Source organism: Cynoglossus semilaevis, chromosome 18 (genome assembly GCF_000523025.1).
Source record: "Cynoglossus semilaevis isolate Cse_v1.0 chromosome 18, Cse_v1.0, whole genome shotgun sequence".
Lineage (NCBI taxonomy): Eukaryota > Metazoa > Chordata > Actinopteri > Pleuronectiformes > Cynoglossidae > Cynoglossus > Cynoglossus semilaevis.
In genome coordinates this window covers 7,109,222-7,130,445 of record NC_024324.1, presented here as the reverse complement: position 1 = coordinate 7,130,445, position 21,224 = coordinate 7,109,222, and the positions used below count along the sequence as shown (strand labels likewise).

Sequence of the window (21,224 nt, the reverse complement as noted above, 5' to 3'; positions counted from 1 at the left end):
TATTGGTATGTGAAAAAATTGCTTCTGTAAATGACTTGAATAATGGACTATTAAGCGCAGCCATTCAACGTTCAACATCTAAAACACACATTTGTTATCTGTCACATTACATTTGTTTGATAGCTGTCGTGTGTAGGGATTGCCATTAGACATGTAGACACCATCATTGTACAATATGACATTGTCATTCAGTCAGTCCAGACCACCTTGATCCAGTTTGAACAAATATTTTGGCAGTAAGAAAATACTTACCATCTTTCATTTATTTTTAGATAATATTTGACTGTCCTTATGGGTGACTCTAATGTTCTCCTACTGGGCTGCACACTAGAAAATGTTTAACTATGCAAATTAAATCCCAATCAATATTGGAATGCACCCCATGGCTACACACCAGGTGAGCAAAAATATCTATATTCATAATTTATCACCTTTCATTGTCATTACCTCCGGTAACCCCCGGTCCACCTGGCACAAACGTGCACAGGAATTATCCCTGAACTCTGTTTTTCCAGCTTGCCCCGCTCATTAACACATCTGTTGACAAAGTGGGAGCATCTGTTGCATCTACATGCCGCACATTAAGGACCGGCGCGTGGCTCTTTATGTACATGTGGTTGTCACCGTATTTATCAGGATTGCATCTGTGTGTATTTAGTGACCTGCAGTGGTTCCTGATACTTGAGAGCTGTGGAACTGTGGCTAGAGGCTGCTGTGCCATGTAAAATGAGATTGTTTGCTATCGAAACATTAATCGTCAGAAATAAGACACTGACGACAAGAACTGTCTTAAAAGTCAATAACAATGTGTTAAAAACACCTTGAGTGTCCTTTACCCACCTATACAGCTGGGTATAGAACTGTTCCACTGTGCCAGGGCGTTTGGGACCGTTAAACATTCAATAGCACTCGACCCCTCCAGCACATAACCCGGGCTGCACTCGAAGCGAATCACAGCGCCCGCTGCAAAGTTGTTACCCATTCGACGGCCGTTACGAGGCTCAGGGACCGAGCTGCACTGAGTTGCACTGGTCCGGGGCACGGCTTGGGAAGGAAAGAAGGAACAGAGAAATGGATGGATGGATGGATGGATGGATAGATATATATATAGATAGAGAGAGAGAGAGAGAGAGAGAGAGAGAGAGAGAGAGAGAGAGAGAGAAAATGGTTTAATTGCAGTTAATAAAAAAAAAGTGACCACAGATTCCATTTCTATTAAAAATGTCCCTCCTGGGAGTACAGATGACACCCGGGTTAAGCTGACGTCATTAATAATCTACTACAGTCATACAGTGACAAGACTCCTGCACTAAAACCCACACGAGCAGCAGAGTTGAGACGTCTGTGTGCCTCTCAGGACACGGGGTTTACCAATAACAAGGTGACATGGATTTGTTTTCCTTTTTCACACGCTTACCTTGGTAGACCAAGTGGAATCCTCTGGAGCTGGTCTGGCCTTTGGAGGTGAAGCGGATCAGAATTTGATTGGAGGTTGCCAGTGGCAACGACTCACCTGAGATTGGAGTAAAGTGAGAGACAAGGTTCGTAAACAAAGGGCTGCCTTCGGTTTCTGTTTGTTCACCGCAGCCTCTCTGTTGCACGCGGTATAACAAACACGATGAAAAATGAATTCTAGAAAAGAAGGTCTCTGGGGTCACCAGTGTCAAAATGGGGTCACAAGTCAAGAATAGGTTGGAAATCACTGCAATATACCACAGCCAGGCAGGTGGGATTAACCTGCCTTTAAATGAGGAAAAAAAAAAAAAAGTACATTTTGTTTAAGTTCTTCCACAGGTTCCCATAGGCATGCTGGGTAATGTAATAGAAGAAGCCCACGCTGCTTGGGGTGTCATAATGAGAGTGTTTCATAATGTCAAATATTCATTGCGACATATCAAACGTGTGTCAGCATGTTACTTATCGCCCCCTCTGGCGACACTCCAGATCCATACAGAACTTTGCCCCTTCGACAACCCTCTACCCAGGCATATGAATGACTTACAAGGGCACATTGGAAGTCGGTCTTCAAAATGCAGTAACAGTTGTGTGATGACTCAGAAACAGCAGTCGTACAGAAACGTGTAAGTGATTATGGCTCAGGCTGTAAAAATCACAGTTTAAAGACCTGCGCACGCCAGATGTGTTTTTCCGGGCAATTTGTTTGCACATTAATAACATTTTTCCAACAGTACTCGGAGCAGCTTTGGTATCACTAATAGGATTTCATCAAATAATACCGCAGATCCTTATTTCTGTGATACTTTTTTTTTTTACTGGATCGTTCCGTCTCAAACACTCTGTATTACTTTTACCTCCACCCACCAGTTTAAAGGTTCAGAGGCTCAGCCTATCTGCAGTCCTTAATTTTTAGTATTCAAAAAATAATTATGCCTTTTGCATTTATTCTGCGGCTCAAAATTAAGTTAGCAAATGCTCATTAGCATCGAAAGTGATCAAATTAGAATTCGGTTTAGATAAGAAAAGACTCTGCAGTCACAGTTGATGACCAAGACAGTGACAAACCTCAGTTTGAATCCATTAAAATATTAGCATTTAGATAAGACTCCTTCGTCTCTTAAATTTGTCCTTGGACACAGTTGGCATGCAAACTGTCTACTTTTGCAAATCGTACCATTCTGCAATGGTGACTTATTATTTAGTATTTGGTCTATTTTTTTATGGATTTTTACACAAGGAATGTGTTTTGACAAATGTGGCTCAGTGGTAATTACTATGTCGGAATAATGGAATAAGACTTTGTTAATACATTTATGAGAAATGGCAACACAACCACGAAACGCCACAGGTCAAAGATGTCGTTAACAGAGGAGCCCCGGTATAATATTTTGTCAGCCTGGTAATTTCCCTGTGCTATCAGTTAGCACATTGTATGTTTAGCTGTAGATGCATGCGTGCATCCTGGGTTTATATTAATCATTCTTTTTCTACCTACTGCTGCACTGGTCCCTATGTACAGTATGTTGGCTCGAAGTGTCTCTTCTCCTCCCAGAGTGTGACTGTTGTGCTATGCCATGGCTGGTTAGAGAGCTCTGTGAACCTGCTGCCAGAACTCCTCAGTTAATACAGCATTCTGTTTATTGAGCTGTAAATTGGGTTTTCTGAGATTGCCCTGGATACGGACCAAAGTAATCATTTTGCTTTTGACAAAGCACAGGCTTTGGAGCAGGCTGGCAAAAGGGAGTTGTCGCAAAGTCACACGCATCACACACTTTTCGAACAGACATTAATGTGCCGGCATTGTTTAATGCAGTGGCCAAAGTTGTTACATGTATATTTCTGAGATTAATAAACTTGACTTGGATGATGACTTTGAATCATTTAGAAAATTGCTCTGTGCAGCATCTTTAACCCTTCGCTATTGATGGCAGTGTTTGCTCCTCCATCAGCATATACAATTTTGAATGTTTTATTTGCATAATAAAGGATGAGAAAAACAAAGATGTAATTCTCGCAAATTCAATGTGCTTGGTTGAGGAAAACTAGATGTTGTCTCGTATCACGAGAAAAATCTCGCAAAAGTTGCTCACTAGTAACTTGGAAAACTCGTATTTCGGGGAGCTCGTATTGATTTTTGTTTCATTTTATTTGAGTGTCCAGCACCCAAGGTGTCTGTCCAAAAAAAAATTCTGACTCTCAGACAAATATACTTAGTGACCCTTGGTTTAGGTTGTCTCTAACGCAGGTCATTTTGATCAAAGTGTGATCCCCCACATTAATACCTGGACCAACCTAGGTGTTAACCCCTCTTTCACACATTGACCCAGGTGAATACCATATCCTGTCAGTGACTGGGGGAGTGTCCAGCACCCAAGGTGTCTGTCCAAAAAAAAATTCTGACTCTCAGACAAATATACTTAGTGACCCTTGGTTTAGGTTGTCTCTAACGCAGGTCATTTTGATCAAAGTGTGATCCCCCACATTAATACCTGGACCAACCTAGGTGTTAACCCCTCTTTCACACATTGACCCAGGTGAATACCATATCCATCAGTGACTGGGGGCATGTAAACCTGCTTTGGTTTTTTTTTTGTTTTTTATTTGAGCCGCTCAGAGACTGAACACCAGGATTTTCCAGCAGTCGGTGAGATCTGAGAGAGCTATTTGGACGAGACAGAAGAAACCAAAATAGTCCCGTTGCCTGTTTCGGAACTTTCTAGAGATTACGTTTGAATGTTGTTTTCCAGTTTATGTCAACGGACTGATGGTCTACTGTCATGACATCTTTTGTTGATTTATGTTGAATCTGAGAAGTTTACTAAGCGAAATTGTAGCACGTGCTGTTGTTTTAATGCTCATTTGTTGGTTCCTTGGCTGTAACTTCTTATTTGTAAAAGTCACTGCACAACACTGCCTCACGCTGCTGCTTTCATGAATTAATTATTTCCACTGATGGGCAAGGGAGATTTCTTAGCAGCGTTATAACCGACATCTTAACAGTCAACACACACACTAGGAAACATTTTTAATTATTTGTTTCTGTTGTTATTCTTTCACTCTCTCCTGATGACAGTGTGTTGTTTCAACACAATCCAACACATAATGCGACAAACTCCTGAGAATATTTAAAATAATTACATTAAAAGTAACCGTGATGCTTTAAGTTCACATTTGACTGGTTATATAGCTCCACACAGTGGACTGGACTGGTGAAATTGAACATCCTCTCCTGTTGTCTGTGTCTGACCATAATCATAGGTGTTTGCGAAAGGCATCGTCTCCGATGGCTCCAACTCTGTACAGCATTGTTTCCACTGTGTGATTATTTCATAGCTCAGTGGAGCTCACCTGCAGCCACAGTGGGTCTGCACGAGTCAGCGGTTCGCCGCCAACGTTTAACTGGATCTTTACGAGAGGCATAAGGCGAAAGCAACATTTTTTTTAGTCACATGTCATGTCGCAAGCAATGGCCGGGAGATCAACGTATCAAAATGCCATTTGCTTATTTACTACACGCCGCTATTTAAGATGAAATAAAAGTCGTGCATGCATGGGATTGTTAAGTACCTGTATGAGCTCCAGACAGGGAGCTGAGAACGCGGGAGTGCTGAGTGGCTCCGTCATAAACCTCCACGATGTCGTTCAGAGCCGTCTGGAAGAAGGCGAACTGACTGAAGACCACTAGAAAGGACAGACAGCCACGAAATAATCAGGAGAAATAGGTGGCATTGAAAAGCTATCCATTTAAAAAAAAAATAACACAGAAAAGCCATTCTTTATAGTGCTGATAAAATCTTGACCAGCAACAGCACAGAAATGTCCATTTTAAAGCAAAGTGGCTGAGATAATACGACTTGATCCTGATACTACGCAGGCAGCTCAACCATCTTGTCTGTGAATGATCACTTGTCAGTAAGTGAAAAGATTTTGATACTGCGAGTCCGTTGTACAATGAGCAGTCAGCGCTCTATTTGGGTGCTTTTATCCTTTTAAAACCACTTTTAAATTGCTTTTTGCCTGGATGTTTGCAGCCCTTTCATTTTTCTATCTGCGTCCTCTTTCTTTACCCAATAAGAATGAATGGAGGAGGTCTGAAAGAGGGGATGAGGCAGACATGTCTGAGAGTTTTCCTTTAACTATGATGGCAGGGCTGCATCTTTATATTTTATTTTGTTCATCATAAATCAAAAAATGTAAAAGGACAAAAAGTGGCTTTTGTGCCACCTATAGGTCATTCTCCAGACAAATGCAACTGAGAGATTATTTTAACCCCCTCTGACTTTGGCTTCAAGTGATATAATATCCTCCTGGCACGAATTGTGGAGACAAAGATGGGGAGGAGTGTCTGTTCATTCTGGAACAAAGCCAGGGCCTGGGAATGGGCATCATGACCTCATCATTTGAAAGATTGGAAAGGAGGACTTCACATGCCATCGACTGCTGGCTTGTATAATGTCGCAGTAAAAGGAAATGAGCTTCCCTTTAGGTGAGAGTACGAGAAGGAGCCATTGGAGAGATGGATAAGAAAAGGTGGATCCAGACACGATTCAAGTCACCGAGCCAATTCGCACTTTCACATTGTTTTGTTTTGTAAATAACCTGCTGCTCCCGTGGTATCACATCACATATTGCAGGAAATCTGTGACCTTTAGGATGAAAATGCCAAACAGTCAAAAGAACTCCAGGAACTGTCTTGCAGACACCAATTATTTCTGGTGCGGGTGCATGTGTGCCAGTTCATTTTGTGCCCGATATGCAAGAGAGTAGTTTTAAGAGCTTATGCGGCATCAAACTCTCGGCAGAGCAATTAAATGAGTTGTAAAACTCACTGTGACTCTGGGTAGGAAAAATCCAATGCATTTGGTATCAGAATGTTAAAGACATCTGCAAGTTTAGCTGAACACTTGTCAGATTTTTGTGTTCATGTTTGCCTGGATTTTACCCATTCTCCTTGGATTTATGTTTGGAATGCTTTCATTCAGAAGTTAAAAATTGAGAACAGGGAACAGAACTGAATCACATATCGACTGATGACACACAATAACTGATATATTTAAAGACAATACAAAATGTCTGGAATTCCAGGGCTGTAATGCTCTTTTCTGACTTACCATAATCCTTGGGCACAACCACAGAATACAAGCACGTGCGCGCACTGCTGTAGTTTCCAGGATATCCAGGAGACAGGACCACACCTTCCAGACCTGAATACTGTCCTCCACATGGCGCTGGAGACAAAGGAGAACGAGGCAAACTTTAAAGCCGTGTGTGTAAGATTCCATTTCACCTTCAGCTTCTGTTTTCCAGCACCTCCATTCCGTCACTCCTAAATTACTTTTCTGGTCTGATTGGACTTCGGGTAGAACAAGTCCCTGGTGTTTGTCGCAGTGAAATTGCAATGTTTTCCAAGTGTCTCTCAGGGTTAGCCTGGATGCACTGAGGGCCCCGAATGTCCTCACCTGCTCAAAGCCTATAAATATATTCTGCACGGTCTCGTATAATTGTGGCAGACTATTAAAACTATGTGTTTGGTTTGTGCCTGCGTGCAGGGATTAGCATACGAGCAGGTACTCCGTACACACATCCTCGCACCTTAATGGCAGGTGTGGTTACTGGGGATGTTAAACGTTTTTATAGCAGTTATTGTGACGCTGTCATGGGGTTGTAATAACAGACAGGATGACGCAGATTCTGATGCAGGAGTGTGAGGAGTGGTCTCTAAACTGTCTGTTAAACACACAGCCACAGCCTCACTATCTATTAATATCACCCAAACCCACAGAGATGCACACATATACCTGTAGGACAGACATCTGTAAACAAGTCAAACATACATGTTAACATGTTATAAATGCATAAGCACTGGTGTGGGCTGAGCCGGTGTTTACCGATGCAAATGGGCCTGGGTTTGTTCCAGTTTGGCTTGCCGTCTCGCCCCATGATGCAAGTGAGGGTTGAGTCTCCCTCTAGTGTGTAGCCACTGTCACAGTGGTACGTGACAGTGGAGCCCAGCTTGAGGTCGGCGCCCGTCCGTGTCCCGTTGCGCAACAGGCCCGGCTCAAAGCAAGACTCCCTGGGGTTCTCTGAGAAGAGAGATAACACGGTGGAAAATAAGCGATAGAAGGAAGCACTTGGTGTAAATACAGGGATGTGGGGGGGCGTTTTCTGCATAAAGCCACTGCAGTGTTCCTAGAATAGAACTGTAGTAGTAATCACTCCAGAGAGTGTGAAGATGCCAGTTTTCCTTCACCCACCCCACTCCTCTTCCCCCCTCTAATTCTGTGCTTCCGTATTTCTGTAAATATATCTCATGAACTGCCACTTTTCTCACTAATCCTTGACACTGCCCTCACATCTGTGGCGGTCGGAGGTGGGTATGGCTGTGGAGACAGACAGGCGGCTGATTGAGAGTGCCATTGCTCTGGCCCAAGGTCTGCTGACTACACACAAGGGCTTACCATACAACCCTTCAATCTGCAGTGAACTGGAAGAAAACAACACGTATTCTATAAGTAAGCCTCCGCTCCGTCTCTCCAACACCTACACGCACAAAAGAATACGATTTTATCCAATTACAAGACATTTCAGGTGACCCTATTTAAATCCAAGGTGACCCATGTGGGGTAGTGACCACAGGGGAGAAAAATGTTGACCTACATGGACTAGGATGTACAATATATTAACAGTCCTAAAGCATATATTTGTAAAATATACTTGAGTATCAACACACATATTTGTCTTTGTATTTAAATGTGGCCCAGGTACCATACCATTGACATGTTTTCTGTTCAGACATGGTCAGCGACACAAAAACATAACAACCGCTCGGTTCTTAGGCTGACAGTGCCCGGGGCAGATTCTCTAATGCATTTTTCAGTGGCAGGCTGACCAAACAGTAGCGGCGCCAACTTCTCAACTTGCTGTTTCCACACCAAACAAATGCCAACCCGCAGCCAAACACGTTTTTTTTAATGTTGTTTGTCTGAAACTGAGGAGGTAATTTATGTATTATTTGGTTATGGTTCATTAGTGTGGAGAATTGAAAGTCGACAGTGGGAGATTTTTTTTCTGAGCGACACACTGGGTCCATCTGCTCCACCAGATTGGCCGTACAGTATCACACAGTGGAGTAATTATTGATCTAAGTCAGTTAAGCGGTAGTTTTTGTGAAGCGGCGTCCATAGCAGTCTGGGTTTCACAAACATTTATGTGCAGTTTGCAAATGAATCACGGGGCCGCCTCACAAAGAGGAGAGCGGCGTCGAATAATCCGTTGATACGGCCGTAAAGATGAGACCTGCTGCGGACATGAGCCAGGAAGGAATGGCCCCGGGGTCGATATGAAATTGGTTAAATGTCTGATACCTTAAACAGCTCTAATTAAGGCGGGGAGATTTAAGGTTTAACAATGTTCTTTCAAGCAAAGCCTTTTAACGTGGAGGCCCGGTTTAATTTAGAGCTTGTTCAGCATCTGTGTATTTGTTAGAAAGAGGCTTTAAAACACAGGCACAGAGGCACAGGAGTCTGAGGCACTAATGCCCAGAATACAGACGTCTGCTGCTGTCCTCCAGAAATGAATTTACTTATATTTCTGCACCACATGTGGACGACACAGTAGCCGGGCGAATAAATTAGACTGGACGAAACGGCGTGCTGTGGTCGGCTAAGCTCACACAGGAGACAACAAATGTTGCTGCCGGACTTCATGAAAAGCCTTTTGTGCAGCCGCACAGCACAAATCAAAGGCCTACGGCACACATGCTGTCGGTTTTTAATTTTCATAATTCTCTGTATTAGTGGTCTGCTGTAGGAGGCATAGTTAAAAGCTGACACCAGGCAGACCGCAGCGCAAATAGGAGCCTGCAGATCAGGACACAGCAACACGGGCAACTCTATTCTTCTCAGGCCAATAAAAAAAGCAGAGGGTAAATCCATGCCTTTTCCTCCAGAGGAAGAATACGAAGCACAAAATGTTCAGGGAGATGAAACTCATTCTCCATTTAAATCTCCAGAATATGACTGACGTCTTTTCTGGTTTAAGTTTGTGATCTGTAGCAGATGCCTGACTGACTCCTACGAGCGACGCAAACTCACCTGTGTACTGCAGCACAAATCCGTTACTGCTCAGAGACGCATCGCTGCGGAAAGCCAGAAACAGGGTGTTGGAGCTGCTCTCGATGTGATCTGGAACATCTGTGCCGTAGAAACTGCCCAACAAAGAGCTGAGGGAGTCGGGCCCGTCGTAGATGTGCAAGAAGTCGTAACTGGGCTCCAAACTGAACCTGGAAACAACAGTGGAGACGTGTTAATAGGCAGTCTGGAATAGACAGTAAGAAAATTGAAATACTTTGAATGTCAACATTGACAACAGCTTCAGTTCAGAGTAAATATATGGAGGCTTACTGGTTAAAGCTCAAAGAAATGACGTAGTCCTGTGTGACGGTGACTCTCCAGTCACACTCCCTTCCATGGGGGTAAGGTTCAGGATAGTCCGGAGACAGAATCAGTCCACTAGGACCTGTCAGGTTCCCACCACACGGAGCTGTAAAAAGAGAACATTTTATTCATATAAATGCATGGCAAAAACACATTTGAAATACATGCAAGATATAGGAATAAAATTATTGAGTACAATTATTGATTTCAAGAATTTAGCATTTACTTGAACCTTGTTTGCTTTCTGAAATGGTAAAATGTAAACATTATAACATATTAATGCTGAATTTATTTAATTTAAAGTTGAACAGATACATTTAAGTTCCTAACTGGAATTTGAAATTTAAATTACAAGACAAGAGGATATTTAGGTTTCTCTGTCTGCTGCCATGACTGCAGCTGTCCTGGGAAAAGAACAATCTGGTTACCTGATTTAAATTCACCTAGTTTGTTACAAGGAAATCTTTGGAAGCAGTAGTGTCAACTCATCTGACAAAATGTTCTCCCTGCAAAAGGTTACTCAGAGCCCACAGTTTCAGACCAATGGCTCTCCAGGCTCACATTAATTAAATGTATCTTTATTATCGTAAAGCATATTATATAATGCAGTTTTATTATTATTTGCATAGTGCATCACTGGCTCACTAGCTGTGTTTATTAGGGATGAAACGATACAGGAAAGCCACGTGTTTGGTACGTTGATACCTTGGTACCGACATGTCTCGGCCACGTGTACTGCTAATTAACGTTAATTAAGTTAGCTCACAGCGATAGGGGTCCGTCAAACCTGCAGAGGTTTGACTTTATTCTGCTATGCATTAATAAAGTTACCCATGGTACGCTTTGAAAACAGAAGTACACCGGAGAAATGCACGTACCGTTACAGCCCTAACGTTAATACAGCAGCACCTCTGAATCATTCGTGCAAATAATCGATACTAATGCTCTCTGCAGTCTGATTCATATAAAACATATAATTATGTGTTGTCGCAGTTTAAAATTGATGACAGTGGGCTACTAAACTACATGCGGCTGTAGTACCTGTGCATGTCGGAGGGTCGGGCTGCCAGAAGAAACGCCCATTAATCTCGGTGCAGGTGATCCTGTTGGCTCCCTGTAGGACGTAGCCGGGATCACACTGGAACACCACCTGGTCACCAGGCTCTCTGCTGTCTCCACCGCGGGTGCCGTTAGTAGGCATGCCGGGGTCATTGCAGGAGGTTGCGGTAGAAACTTAAGGACGACGATATTTCATATTCAGTATAAAGAATGAGTGATGCACTGTCATGTGATGTGCTGTGCTCCTTACTAGAGAACTGCAGAGCAAAGCCCTGCTTGCTGGTGAAGAAGTCCGTGGTGAACTGCAGGCTGACCGTGTTAAAGGTGCTGTGGGCGTCCTGGGGCAGGACGGAACCACTCAGCTCCCGCAGCAGAACCCCTCCATCCTGGGGCCCATCCCATATTCGCAGCACATCGTGGACCTCCTCCGTGTGGAATACTAGGAAATGCAGGCTATAATAGAAAGGGAGAGAAATAATGACAAGTGTTGGAAAGTAATTTTAACTCATTTATTCAAGTGATCCAATTAACGGAGTCAGTGAAGAGAAAAATCATTAACGCCACATATTCCTTCACATAATGGTGGTGGTATGTAGTTTGGGGATTTGGATTTAACTAGTTTTTCTAAAATTAAAATATTAAAAACAGGAAGCTTACAATAATAAACAGGCCTTGTATAATTTACCTTTTTTAGGATAACGTAACAACATAGATTTAACAATGATTCCAGGTTTTAAAGAATGATTGCAAATACTATTAGAATACTAATCAATAAAGGAAACCAGTGCATTTAAAGTGTCCTTTCCAAATACTGAATGACAGCTCCTGAGTGTTAGTCCTGCAGACATGTCCATGGCTGCACTTGATAGTGATGCTGTCAAAATACTGTATCTGCAAGTCACTTTGGTAAAGACAGCTGTCAGTCAGTTGATCAACCACTGTGTGAAATGCTCCGTGGCTATGTTTTTATGTCTCAATGATGCGATACTAGGAGCACAGTAACTTAACATATGCAACTTAGCATAAACCATTCAGCTTGTTTTTGGATGTTTTGCATGGAATATGTTTTGTACCATATAAACTTGTTCGCTGCATCAGGATAAGCAGTATGGATGCTGGGAGATGGAGTGCACAGCAGCCCCTTATTATGATGACCTTGGTCCAGCATTCTTTTCATTACATGCATCAGTTGTCATTGCTTATTTATGCATCTATTTTTTCCACCAAACACTAATGTTTGTATCAGTGACCTTACATGACGGAACAAAGGAGAGGAGGTTTTGTTCATAGCAGCCGCCGCAGGGAAGGGAGGGTTGCTGCATCCCCCCGATTGATGAATGGTACAAAAAAAGGTTGTTATATATTCTCCTCTTAAAATAAAGTGACTTTGTGGTTGCACTGATTTTTTTCCAACTATATTAAAAATATCGCTCTAAAAAGAGCTTTTCATCATTACCTATTGATTTTGATGTCCTCAGGTATAATATTACAAATACATTCTCGTGAATTCTTCTGGAGTTTATTTTGAGTTCCATTGTAATCAGGGGCAACGGCAGCGGCACCACATATGCTTTCACATTCAAATTCTTTTACACACTCTGATACACACACAGAGCCCTGAGCTAAGACCGATCCGGTGCAGTAACAGCGAGCCAGTGATGTCAGCTTTAGCAACAAGTTCCCACCACTTCTGCATAATTGGTGTCAGGCTCTGATTTCCATACCGTCTGATATCTGAGCAGGAGCCACGGGCTACTTAACAATATGCTGTTTGTGGACACTGTGGACTTGACACGTCCTGTTGTGATTCCCGCAAACCATGGGCACAATAACCAAACACATGCGGACAGGAACATCAGCACATATTTCGCATAAATGAGCACCAAAGATACTCTATATCAGTGGTTCCCAACCCCCAGGCCGCGTAAGGGTATAATCCTTTAGCTTTTTATATACAGTCTATATGAAAAGCTCAAGGATTATTCTCTTTACCACATTATACTGCAGTTCATGTGATCACCAAGCCATATTGGTGTTTCTTTTTCTTAAAAAAAAGCTACTTTTGCAAACTAAAAATGGCTGAGAGCTACTCATGCTGATTAACATTTGCTTATCAACATTGCTGATTCTTTGGGAGTATTTGGAGAAAATCCAAATCAGGGCCGAACCAATGGGGTGTATTGTTATTACAAAATTAATAATGCATGAAAAATCCAGTTGAACAAACTTCATTTAAACTATTAAACAAAAACATACATAATTGCAGTCTAAATCAGTCAAACAGAAGCATGAGTGAATTCAACACAAAGTTACATTTGTGACCTACAAACTTCCTACTATTGTACAGGATCGTGTCTGTTTTTATACCTACAGTACAAACCTGAGGTGATGTTCAGAGCCCCTCCACCACCGTCTGGTAAAAGCCTCAGGCAGTCTTATGCTTGTTATGCAAATAGTGTTGTGAAAACCCTGAGGTGCTACAAGCCTTCCATATCTAGCCTCCTCTTCCCCGTGGTCCAGACAGCAGGGCAGGCACCGAGGTTCTTTTACGGGATTAGCATCATGAATAAAACAGAATGGCTTCCATTTGAACATATGTACAGGTCTGTATCTTAGTGTATGGAATATTAATGTGCACATGTAGAGTCGGCGAGCGTGTGTGCATGTAGTGCGGAGGATGGAGAGGATACAGATCAGCGGCAAAGATGCGCGACCTTTGTCGATGTTTAGCGCCAATGTGGTGTTTGTTGATTTCAACTTTCTGATGAATGATTCATAACTGTTAGATACAGGGATGGACTAGTCTTTATATTTAGAACTGGGTTCATACAAGGAGAGAAGGGAGAGAAGTTTGTTGGGGGGGTGAGGTGGGCAAAGTAAACACTGGAAGATCGACCTGATGGAAATGGGTTCAGAGGTTGATGGAGAACAGAAAAGGTTCCAGAGCAGGAAGAGATTTGTTTTGAGTGGCCAGATGGATGGAATGAATGTAGGCTGCGCTTTTTGATGATAATGAAAAGGTGAATCTTCCTCTGTCAGGCAAAGAAGGGAAGAAGTGGTCAGAGGATAGAAGCTAGATGTCAGTGTAAACAATAATAATGACCGTGATTTGTTAACAATATAGTTTGGTATATGTGTTCTATAGTAATGTGTGTAATTCTGCAGTCTTACAGGCAAAGTGTGCATTTAAAACAGGTTCGGACTGACTTTAAAAAACATCTTCAGGTTGAGATGATACGATAAATTGCAGGCTTTACTCAGGATGAAAGTGTTTCAGATCTTAGTGTGTGTATGCGTGTGTGTTTTTTAAATGATAGGATTTTTTTTTTCTAATTTAACGCTAAGGCGTTTTTGTTTTTTTTTTTACTTTTAAAAAACGAATTTCATCATCATTTACCCCTGTCTGCGTGCTCACATCTCAGATCTGAAAATGTGTATTTATGTGTTATCAAGTGAGCCTTCACCTTATCGGTGTGTGTGGACGTGCAGTATATGCACAGCATCCACTCAGACACACTCATACCAGAGCGTTTTCTCCCTACACCTGAAGAATGCTGTTTCTCCCTGCAGTTATTTTGGTCACTTCTAAAAGCCAAGACACATGATGTAAGACCATGTAAGTGGTGTTTTTGTACAGATAAAGGACAGAGCACAATTATTTTTAAGAAAGGAAACTGGGAATTCGAAGTATAGAGCTATTAGTAGCAAGGAGATTTTATTCATAGCAATCATGACAAACCTTTGTAGATCTGAAAAAAAAAAAAACTTTTCAAAGAAGACGAAGCCAGTGTTTTGTTTGCTTATAAGAAGGGTGTTTAGTGGGGTACATAAACTATTTTTAACAACACACAGTCCACCGCCTGTGGACAAACAAAATATGGGTACAATAATGCACCCTAACATACAATGACTTTCTTTTTTAAACTATGCTTTTTTGCTGCAGTACTGTTAGCTACAAAATATCTGTCCTTCGGTGGATATTTATTCACAATAGTCACAACAGAACTATTCAGATATAGTCAATCTGAAGATCCTAGCTAACATTTATGAATCATTATCTAATGTTGACTTTAACTTTAACTGTGGAAATGAAGTTAGATTTCTTTTTCTGGTTTTGGTCAAACAGACTAAACCTGGCATGGGCCTCTAGTTTGGAGGCCAGTTTACTTCAGGCTCCAGTGTTTTGTCCACACCTGGACATAGAGGTTATCTAAAGTAGCATAGCCTATGGGTCAGTTGAAGCACTGGTGCATATTGGATCTTTTTTTTTTTTGTGCACTGTTCGAAACAGCAGCTGCCGTAGATCAGCATTTTTGGGAGTATATTTTCTTTCTTGAAAATTTTTTTTTTTGAAACTTTCTTGTGTCTGCGTGTGTGTGTGTGTGTGTGTGTGTGTGAGAGAGAGAGAGAGAGAGAAAGAGAGATAAGGGAAATCTTCACACCTGGATGTAATATCCAAATATCAGCCAGATGCCCCCCTGGCCCATGTCACTGGGGACTGAGGAGAGGGTGATAAATAATACATGGAAAGGTTGACTATCCAGTGTGTGTGTGTGTGTGTGTGTGTGACTAATAGAAAAAAGAAAATCAATAATAGAGAAATTATGCAGTCAGTTCCTTTCCTTAGTCTCCTCAAGCTTTGGTCTGCAATAAAAACACCGGTCTAATTACTGCTCACAGGTCTCTGTAACACACACACACACACACACTTTTATCCTTTTCAATGATAAACATAGTGTGCAACCAATGGTTAAGTAAAAATGAAATTATGTGAATTTTAATGCTGCTGTTTTTTGTCACAAACATGAACCGCCTCCAGACCTGTTGATCAGTGTTTTTGTTCACCACGTGGAATTAATCCAGATCCCTTACAAAACTAGCTTTGTTTGATTTGTGCATTACCTTTATCTACGCCAATTCATATCCAAGGACTCCCGGTGCTAATGTGCTGTGTTTTTTTTTTTTTTTTCTCACTTAAGAATTTCTTGCCTAAGATCAAAGGCATGGGAAGAGAAGTCTACCTTGCAGAGGAGCGTCAGCAACCCAAAAGAAGGAGAGGCACTAATGAACCTAAACTAACACTCACAGCAGACCTTGGAATGTCAGATGTGTGTGCCATGAGACAACATCTGCCCGCAGATAGGTCCATGCAAACAACCTTGCACAACTCTACACTGTCGGCATCATTTGAGTATGCAGTGGATTAGAAACCAAAGGCTTTGAGTATTACTAGGCAATGAGTGGGATCAAAACACAGATGTAAAAGAAAGTCTGATTTAACAAGGACTAAATTATGATCACACCGTTCATGATCACTTTAATTTGGCCATCAACAGAAATGAATTTAAATTAAAAAAATAAGACTTGTGTTATACATTGCAATTCAATAAAAGTGTGGTTAATTGCACATAATGAATTACAAAGGCTCTAATTAACATGATTCACTTTTTTTTTTTTTACTGCGTCCCACCACTGTTCTCATAAAAGGGCTCTTCAGGCATTAGATCCTTTAGAAAACTAATTTCAATAGATTAAAACACAGCCAATAAAATCATCTCCTGTGTTCAATGTCACATTCATAAAGATGCCTCTGTACTCCTGGGCTTAACTGCAGTCTCACTGTGTGCTTTGCAGTTCAACGTCAAGTACTGAAGGACAAAGTACATATTCTACTTTTTATCATCATGGTCGTGTCACTTTATATTATTCAATATTATTATGTTAGCACACAATCACTTGAAATGTTAGGAATCTAGGCATTCCTAACACCTTGTACAAGACAATCCAGGCTCTTCAAATAGGTCATTCCATGCCGGTGAAATGAGCTACCACACACTACCAGAATAGGGGCTTTACTGCCGATGTTCTAGAACCAGAATCCCGTGGAAGCCCCTTTTTCCAAACTATCAATAGTTCCTCAATGTAGCTTGATTTTTGTCACATTTGATAAAAGCATCAGCATTATGCAAAATTGTAAATGTCCAATTATTGGAATGTAATAAGAATAAATCGTAAATCAGGTCAGGTTGATCCTAAAGTACTCCTTTTGTAAGTGCAACTGAAAGCAGCATTGATTGTGATTCTTGAAAAGCACGTATAGAGAGGTTTCACTAGGACTCCTGCAATAGTTTTCCATTTCACATTTCAGCTAACCTGTAAACGTAAACGTTTTCACATCGATAAGCCTGGCTTTACTCAGAACAGCTGACTTGCTTTGATGTAGTCTAAAACCTGGAGGCTACAAGGTGGCATTTCCTCTCACGTAGCAGCAACTCCACTACCGGGTAACTGCGGCTGACTTGGGATTGATTACACAGCAGCCTGTGAAAGTGATAAATACCACTGCAAACAGGAGGTAATTTGGAAGTATATTGAAAGGTGGCGTATTGAAAGGAAGTCTACGAAACAAACAAGCAAGCAAACCAAAAAAAAACAAAAAAAGTAATCCCGAAGCTGAGAGCCAACAAAAAGGAAACAAAGAATGTTCCTCTCACCTGATAGTGCTCCCAGGGGGCGCCTCGATGGTCCACATGCAGTGCAGGTTGTGCTCGTATGGAGCTGGATAGCCAGGAGACAGGATTCGACCGGCGGGTTCATCCTTGAGGTTGCCACCACACTCGGCTAAAAAAAGGAGCAGAGAGACAAATGAAATCATCACGATGCTTCCAGTGAAGTGCACTAAATCACTTTCTTTCCATTACTTTTAACAAGTGACTTTGACGTTTATTGTCTTGTTTTAAATTTGAATTATACAAGAGTGGGCGGCAGAAGTAAACAATCACAAATGGAGACCAATCACATTACGTGTTTTATAAAATGATTCCTTTTGGCTTTCTGAACCAAGAAAACTATAGTTATAGTAATAGTAGAGCAGTTGGTACAGTATCACCAAAGTATTATAATCATGTAGTAATACATGGAAATATTTTCACATCCAATATGCGGAAGTGTGTTAAGTTAGTCCATCTATTTTGCTCAAACTGGGATTCAAACTTGCACATTTTTGCTCGTGTGACTTTCAGGACATGAACTCTTCCTGCGGTTTACAGCATTCGTTTTTCCCTCTTGCTTCCCCAAAATACTGGGCTTCTTTCATCTTTGCCGAATGTGTCCCCGCAGTTGCAAAATAATCCCACCATTACAAACAGACGCAGTTCCAAGTCCTCTGTGAGGCTATCGTCTGCAGTGGAAGGGGGCACGGGGAGGACAAACGTGTGCAGAGATGTGCGGAGTGTTGAATGTTGTTTATGCACAGACATGGAATTACCTGTCAGACGGGGTAAAAAGAGAAGCCAAGTAATATTATTCTAATCACTTTGGCTGATGTCGTAAGACACAATTCTGCCCATTTTCATTTTTCTCCTCCTTTTTTTCCCCACTGCGGTTCTAACTGGCTCCTTGGAGACTCTGTCATAGATGTCAGAGGGAGAACTTTCTCTGTTAGTGTTGCTGATGTGTATGTCTGTGTACTGCTATAATAGTGTGACAAACAAAGCACCTGCAATTTTGACAGCCAACCTTGTGATGGACATTCCAGACTACAACATCAGCCTGGGGTCGTTCCACCTTACCAATGATGTGACACATTTGACGATTTTGTGTAAAACTTTATAGAGTGAATTCAAATGTTGTTTAATGCCGTGTGTTTCTTGTTTATTTTAATAAAAAAATGCAATATAAAAAAGCAGAAGATCACTGATCTTTTAAAACAGTGCCCCGAAAAAAAGAATACATTTGTTAGTATTTTATTTTGAAAGAAAAATGACACTTCCTCCCAGGTGTCAATCTCACCATAGGTCCCACTGATTCTGCAGTATGGTCTTATGGGCATGTAATTAATTTTCAAGAGGTCAAGAAGTCAAAGTTAATTAAGTATCAGTGATGTATCAGAGGTTTGTCGGACCTACCGACACACAGTGGGAGAGGGCTGTCCCATGCCCTTCTCTCCCCCCTCAGGCAGGTGAGTACTTCAGGGCCTTTCAGTGTGTAGCCTGGGTCACAACTGTACGACACAGTGCTCCCAGCAAAATGCCCTTTATCCTCTTTCTTGTAGCCAAAATGGGGGACACCGGGGTCCTCACATTTGACCAGCTCGAAACCTAGATGATTGAGACAAGAGAGAGAGGGAGAGAGATGGGAATTTAGGCTGACCTTAAAGAGAAGAGAAGGTCAGCAAAGTAGAACGCAGGAAGTAAAATCAGGAGGTGTTCAGTAACTAGGAAGTGAAGAGTCACTCACTGGTGAAGTGCAGCTCAAAGCCTTTGCTGATGTTATCTGCGTTGCTGATGAACTCCAGCCACATCGAGCTGGAGGTGGAGTTCAGAGTTGTGTCTAGCAACTCGTTGCCCGTGTATATACCCAGCAGACGTGCGCTGTTACTGCTGCCGTCAAAGACCTTCACGGGAGAAAGGAAGACGGAGGAATTAAAACCATCACTTTCAAAAAGTTGTTGTTGTTGTTTATTTTTTTCTCGCTACCACACTCACTTTAAGCATGTCGTCCTCCTCCAACCTGAAGTCCCGTGCTCGAAGCTGGATGCCTTTGCCAGGCTGGGTTTGGATGGAGTAGATGCACTCGTGATTGTTACCATAGTAGCCAGGGTAGTTGGGCGATAGCAGCACCCCCTGCATGCCAGTCACGGAGGAGCCGCATTCGGCTAGAAAAAATGCCAGGGAGCGGAGATCGACAGACAAAGACACAGGAGAGAAGAGGAGAGAGAAGGTGGACGTGGTGGTGTTGAGAGAGCAGAGGACATGTCAATCGCTATATGTTTGAAACTCAGAGTGTTTTTAATAATTTATGCTTTCATGTATAGAGAGATGGGAGAGGTGACGGACAGAGGAATGTATTCACCGGCTGTAAATGACTGTTAGGTGAAGCTTCATTATAATCACACCGCCATCTGAATGTGACTCGGTAATGTCTGCTCTATTTGAAAACTGCTTTTTCTGTAAAGAATAAAGAGAGGGAGCCTGTCTGCAGGAAGAAGAAAAAAAAACTCTATTGCAGCCGGAATTTAAAATGACGACAATTGTATGCCTTTGAACGACATGAATGCGTGAAGATAAAGTGAGGGAGGATGGCCGGGTCTGTATGGGTGGTGTATGCAGAAGTATGGAGTCTGAGATATGGCTGAATGGAGTAAATGCATACAAATGAGTTGTGGCACGGTTGCCATTCTTGAGAGGTGTGGATTTATCAAAAGACAAAGAAGCCAAAGTTATGAGCTACAGCTACACTGGCAGTTAACTGAATTTGAATAAACTCGGAGTCAGAATATAACTACAGCAGGGGTTTTTACATGATAACGTCATGTTTTTTTTTTTAAATTTGCATTAAAAAATACAATTTAAAGTGTAATCTGTTTTTGTTTTTTTTTTTACAAAAAAAGTGGCAAAGACAAGACTGGATGGGACAAACACAAGTTTCCCTTTTCCTCCATGTTCCTCGTACCGTCAACAGATCTATTTTTTGCATCTCTAGCTTGATGTCAAATGACATCCTGAATGTGTAAATACTTTCTGAATTTCTCAGAGGTCTGTGAGGACCTTAAAGTTCAGCACTGGTTGGTCATGACCATCAGCCATGTTAGCAAAGCTACAGCCTTTGGTGGATGCTCCTTTATACAGTATGTATATACACTGCCAACTACAGGTGTGTGCTTTACCCAGCATGATTAATGATGATCCAAACAAACGTGTGTAGCTCTTGAGATTCAACACACTGACCCAAATCTTTGCAGCTTGTCTTGTCATGTTTCGTGCAGCACGGGACAAAGAAACATCAATATATGACACCTTTTCCTGCTCCTTAATATCACACTCATTAGAGCGGCCGCTCTGGGTAATTTGGACAAAGTCGAAAAGACCATTTCTGGGACGCAATCCAATGAGGAGATAAAAAGCGAATGGTTATAGAGATGATAATGAGGTGGGAAAGACGCATCTTCTACTGAGACTGACACTTTTGAACTCTTCTTAATGAGTGGGTGTGCAGAGAGGCGTTTGTGTGGCAAATGCAGAGAAGAGATCACAGTGGATGTCATAAAGGACCGGAAGAAAAAAAACATATGACCACCTACCAACACACCTTGGCAGAGGCGAACTCCACACCCGCCTTCTGCCCCCTAAGCACACCACCCTGGCCGGACCCTCTAGTCTGTAACCTGGGAAACAGGAGAAGATGAGCGCATCTCCTACTCCATAGAGTAGACCCTTTCTGGTGCTGAAGGGTGGGATTCCAGGATCTTCACATGGCTCCAAATCATACTCT

At 41.9% G+C, this 21,224-nt stretch overlaps 1 protein-coding gene across 1 annotated transcript in view; it reads right to left on the bottom strand.

The window, feature by feature from the left end:
- Nucleotides 1-21,224, bottom strand: part of csmd2 (CUB and Sushi multiple domains 2) — a 156,648-nt gene that overhangs the window by 38,874 nt on the left and 96,550 nt on the right. The window contains exons 22-35 of the mRNA XM_008331408.3: nt 21,034-21,222; nt 19,439-19,608; nt 19,191-19,347; nt 18,860-19,051; nt 17,447-17,573; nt 11,203-11,405; nt 10,935-11,126; nt 9,861-9,999; nt 9,552-9,739; nt 7,347-7,541; nt 6,570-6,686; nt 5,026-5,139; nt 1,418-1,513; nt 841-1,044 (exon numbers count right to left, since the gene is read on the bottom strand). Coding sequence (XP_008329630.1) covers nt 841-1,044; nt 1,418-1,513; nt 5,026-5,139; nt 6,570-6,686; nt 7,347-7,541; nt 9,552-9,739; nt 9,861-9,999; nt 10,935-11,126; nt 11,203-11,405; nt 17,447-17,573; nt 18,860-19,051; nt 19,191-19,347; nt 19,439-19,608; nt 21,034-21,222 — 2,283 coding nt within the window. The remainder of the gene's footprint in view (nt 1-840; nt 1,045-1,417; nt 1,514-5,025; nt 5,140-6,569; nt 6,687-7,346; nt 7,542-9,551; nt 9,740-9,860; nt 10,000-10,934; nt 11,127-11,202; nt 11,406-17,446; nt 17,574-18,859; nt 19,052-19,190; nt 19,348-19,438; nt 19,609-21,033; nt 21,223-21,224) is intronic.